Below are 4,519 nucleotides of genomic sequence, written 5' to 3'. Positions count from 1 at the left end.
ACAGTGTCATTTGTAAATAATTTACAGGGCTGTTGGGCGTATGATTTAACGACCACATTTAACACCTGTGCAAATTGTTGAGCGACGCAGCAGCAGAATGCAACAGAAGCTCTTGCAGATTCCAGCTTGCTGACGGTGAAGATCTGACTGTAGCTGCAGGCGCAGGCCACCTTCAATGTCCAAAGCTATTAGTGATTCCTGTACAACTAAAGTGCTGCTCCAGGGTACCCATTTCCTTGCATTAATGTCTACCTTGCACCACAGCAAATCAAAGGCTTATTGTAATGCCTCTGCTCATATCTCACGCTTCCTGAATAACACCGGCTGCTGGGATCAGGCGCTTTGGAAATGAAAAGATGGGGGGGAAGAAACACACATCTTCCTGTACGTTTTAAAACAATAGTTTATTCGTAAGAACAAGAAGAATATCAAACAAGAAAGTTGGGCAAAAGTCCATCAGTTTAGCTAACTCATTTTCACTGCTATTTGACAAGCTAAATGTTTTCAGCACAGAAAGAAATAAACCTGAAAGTTCCCTTTTGACATTTGTCTGTAATTGCAGGTTTGTTTTTCTGTCTTCAATGTGTAAATATAGAACTGTTTTGCTGAAACCGGATCACAAAAGTAATCAATAAGAGGATCCTCAAAGGACTTCCTTCATGTACGAGTAAAGTGCTGTTTCTTGTCCTCATTGAGTCTTGGCTCGGTAGAGTCCGGTTTGTGTCGTAGGTTTCTTATTGCCAGCTGAAGGTGCGCCTCACCATCCTGAAGAAGCTCCGGTTGTGTTCCCGCAGGTAGGAGCGGAGCTGCTGCAGGACGGTGCTGTTGACGGACGGGTGAGGACGTCCCTTAGACTCGTGCAGACAGCGCTCCCGACCGTCGCTCCGGATGCAGTAGAACCCTTTGGTCTGGTTGAAGTAGAAGTTGGAGGACACTATCCTCGGAGGCAGGTTCAGGAATCGCTCCACCTTCTGAAGCTCTGGCAGGGGGTTGTGGATCAAAGCATCCCCGTTCACGATGTGTATCTGTTCCAGGGGGAAGTGCTTCAGCCAGTTGCGCATATGAACGTCGTACAGACTCCTCTGGATCGCCTTGTAGCGGATGTTCAGGGCTCCGTTGCGTACCAGGAGGTTCTCGATGGCTTGCACCGGCTTGTGGTTCTCCAGTCGGTTGAAGTACACCTGGGTGTAGTCGGAGATCACCCGCTCAGTTGGGTCTCGCAAGATCAGCAGAAGCTTTACAGACGAGTTCATGGCGCAGATGCGTTCTGGCGCGAGAGGCGACGTAAAGTAACCCGGAGTTTTCTCTATCGTGATCTGATGAGGGTAAGAGTACGGCATGAGGTCCCGGTACCACTCCAGACCCTTCGCGTAGTTTTCATCCCAGTCAAAGAAGTGAACCTCGGTGGCAGCCACAGCGACCTCAGGGTGAATGTCAAGCATCTCCAGCAGCGCTCTGGTTCCCCCTTTTCGCACGCCAATGATGATGCTGTGTGGGGTCCGCTTGCTTGTTCCTGGCGGTGGGGATGAAGTCGAATCCTCAGAGACATTGACTGGTGGTACTGGATCAGGGTCTATGCTGTCCCGGGCTGAACCGAAGCCTGCCTTAATGAGCTCAGATGGGGCAGCATATGTCTGGAGAACCAGCAGAAGCAATGATACCAGAAAGGAAGCCATGGGGATGAACGGATGAGCGGACACTGGAGCGATAAAGGAGAACTAAGACAGCGGTTTAGCTGCGGACGAGATGCCGGCGCTCAGTGGGAACAGAAGCAGTCAGAAATGCAGACTTTCCCTGCCTTTGAATCTGAATCGGAGGAGGGAAAATCATTGGCAGTCCGCAGTACATCTGTGGAGAGGAACAAAGACAAAAAGAAGAAGAAAAGGCTTTCAGATTTCAGGCATATGAAGCAGAATGAATGTCTTTATTATACTGAAATGGCACTTTCCTCATTCCCCTGAAAAAGCAATCCTGCCTTAAATACAATCCATGTCTATCATAAGTGTTGCGTCTCAAAGGGATAATCTCACATCGTCGGTCTTTTGCTCTCCTCTCAGCTCCCTCCTCCCCCACCTTCACATCTGCTTTTTCCTCCTCACTCTATAAAGTCACTTTCAATTGATACTGTAATTTCTCTGGCTGAAAAACACTTAGCCAGACAGCTCATCAGAAAATCTGTCGGAGATATGCAAGTGTAGCTGAAGGCCAAAAGAAAAGTTTCCACAGCTAGGTGACTTTGATTTCCTATTCATGTCAAGAGGGATCAATAGCAAGGCAATGAAATTCAGCAAACAGAGAGGCTGAAGGATTTGGGCTGTTAAATATGAATTCTAATGGAGCTGCAGAAACCTTGGGAAAAATCTAAACCATCACCTTGGATTTTAGATTTCAGATATGCTTCTACAGGGCTTCTTAAATATTTTATAATTTGCCTTTTCTGCCTTCAATAGACACCTGTCAAAGAATTAATGCCAAGGAATTAATTTTAAAAACTGAAACGTTCCGATGGAAAACCAGCCGAGCGACTAGCTGCCAATCACTGTGCCGGTCGAAACAACCGGGCCCAGCTACGCTAACACCAAGCTTCAACAGCAAAGGTCACAGAAAGGTCGTCTTTTCTTCCTGGGAACAGGGATGCACGCACCAAGCAGACAGGCCTCCTTCCACCAAAATGCTGCTGGGAAATTGCCTACAAATCCTTGAAACACATTTTGAAAATGGGCCAGCTCAGGTGGAAATAACTTCCAATTTGCCCGGATTTTTTGGAATAATTTGATTTATTTTCTGATGCTCCTGCGGATAAAGTCCATCATGTGTTTGCAGGGGAGAAACTGAACATTCGCTAACGTAACTCCAAGGTTGTTTCCATTCAGGATTAGTTTTAGTAAAAACAATGTGAGTCACTGTGGTGAAGATGTGAAAAAGTAGAAAAGAATAAAATCTAACACAATCTTTACTTGGAAGCAACAATTTAATTCAAGGAAATACAATTTCTTTTTTTTTTTAAAGTATTTTAACAAGAAGATGAAGAAAATATTCTTTCCACCATCATTGGTGCAGCATCAGTTTGTGGTGAATCTTTTCTGTGTTGACGTAGCCATATGTTTTGAATTCAGCTGCAGAAAGGTCATCGGTTCTCTGGCAGAGGCCTCCAGATTTTTATTTAAAAGGTCCTGGTATTTCAAGGCGTTGGTGATGCGATGTGCTGCTACGTCTCTTTAAGGTCAGGACCACTGACCCATTTCCAGCTTTCTGGTGTCTGTGATGCCATGAACTCAACAAAGTTCCCAGGTTTGGGAGGAAAAACGGCTCAAAGGAGCTTCAATCTTCTGTGGTTTAAATCTAAAACGGAGTCAAGTTTTCAACGCATTTACCTCTAAATAAAATAAAACCTCATATTTTAGCTACTTTTAATGTTTAGTCTTTCTTATAAGGGTTAGTCTTGGATGTTTTTCTTGAAGATATTTAATTTATTTAAGACGTTTTAGCCTCATTTTCACACCATCTCGGCAAAAAACAAAGCTGTTGCATGGGTAAATATAATAATAACCACAATTTTTAATTACTTTTTTAACCAATACCTACAAAAAATATGAACACTCACATTCAGAGAATAAGAAAACATAACCCCGACATAAATATACCCTTCATAACGACAGGGTTATAAGTTATAACTACACTTGAGATGTCAAAGGTAAATGATGTGGAAGACAAAGTTTGCAGCGATGACCCCCGAACTGTGAGAAGTCAGATGTCAAAGAAAACTGGCATGAAGTTCATGAGTGCGACAAATCACCTGAAAACTGAACCTAAAGCTCATCCGTCTTGCCAATGTGACCTGCGAGGTAACAAAGTGTAACATCAGGTTCACTGCTGATAACTTTCCGGTTATTCCAGGTACATTAGTCATTGTCCTCCCATGACTGATGCTTTGGGTATCTGAAATTAATTCTCACTGAAGCTTCAAAGTCCCAGAGAAAGCAGGACGGCCCTCAATCTGCGTCTGTCCATAAATTATATACAAAGAGGATCAGCAGTTTGTGAAGTGTGCATGAAACATTTTTGCTGAAATCTGTGCACTTATGTTGCTTTTATTGACCCAATGTAATTATAAATTCTCTGCTTGCAGAAAAACTCTGCCTTGTGTGCATTTTAGCCACAGAAGCCGTTCCTCTAATTAAGCGTCCGTGATGAAGGCGCGTGCCAACGAGCGCTGTGCATTCTTATGATATCACCGCTGGCCTTTCTCTCACCTTACAGAGGCTTTCATCCATATAAAGGTGATGACACATGCCCCTCTCTTCACACTTCAATTGTTGGCCTGAGAGTGAGACGGTTCTGAACGCAGAGCAGCCGACATGCCCTATAGGGCCCGGCGTTGTGCAAGGAGGCACTTATGCGCTGTGACAGGCGCGCCTGCCTGTCAGCGTTTCCCTGGCAGAGAGCTGCCAAGTCCAATGGCTGCAGCCAGGCAGGCAGACGAGCTTTCTGTCTCATCCAATATCCCCCAACCTGCTCC

At 44.8% G+C, this 4,519-nt stretch overlaps 1 protein-coding gene across 1 annotated transcript; it reads right to left on the bottom strand.

The window, feature by feature from the left end:
* Positions 1-385: 385 nt before the first annotated feature.
* On the bottom strand, positions 386-1,881 carry hs3st1l1 (heparan sulfate (glucosamine) 3-O-sulfotransferase 1-like1). Its single transcript, XM_017308889.1, has one exon. The coding sequence runs from the start codon at positions 1,674-1,676 to the stop codon at positions 735-737; it is 942 nt and encodes a 313-aa protein (XP_017164378.1). The 5' UTR covers positions 1,677-1,881; the 3' UTR covers positions 386-734.
* Between the last annotated feature and the right edge of the window lie 2,638 nt (positions 1,882-4,519).

Source organism: Poecilia reticulata, linkage group LG15 (assembly GCF_000633615.1).
Source record: "Poecilia reticulata strain Guanapo linkage group LG15, Guppy_female_1.0+MT, whole genome shotgun sequence".
In the NCBI taxonomy this organism is placed as follows: Eukaryota; Metazoa; Chordata; class Actinopteri; order Cyprinodontiformes; family Poeciliidae; genus Poecilia; species Poecilia reticulata.
Note: the sequence above shows the minus strand (reverse complement) of the source record. Positions and strands in the feature narration are given on the sequence as shown.

What these genes read in the sequence shown, in the direction of transcription:
- hs3st1l1 (XM_017308889.1), bottom strand. Translation starts at nt 1,676, where the DNA reads ATGGCTTCCTTTCTGGTATCATTGCTTCTGCTGGTTCTCCAGACATAT.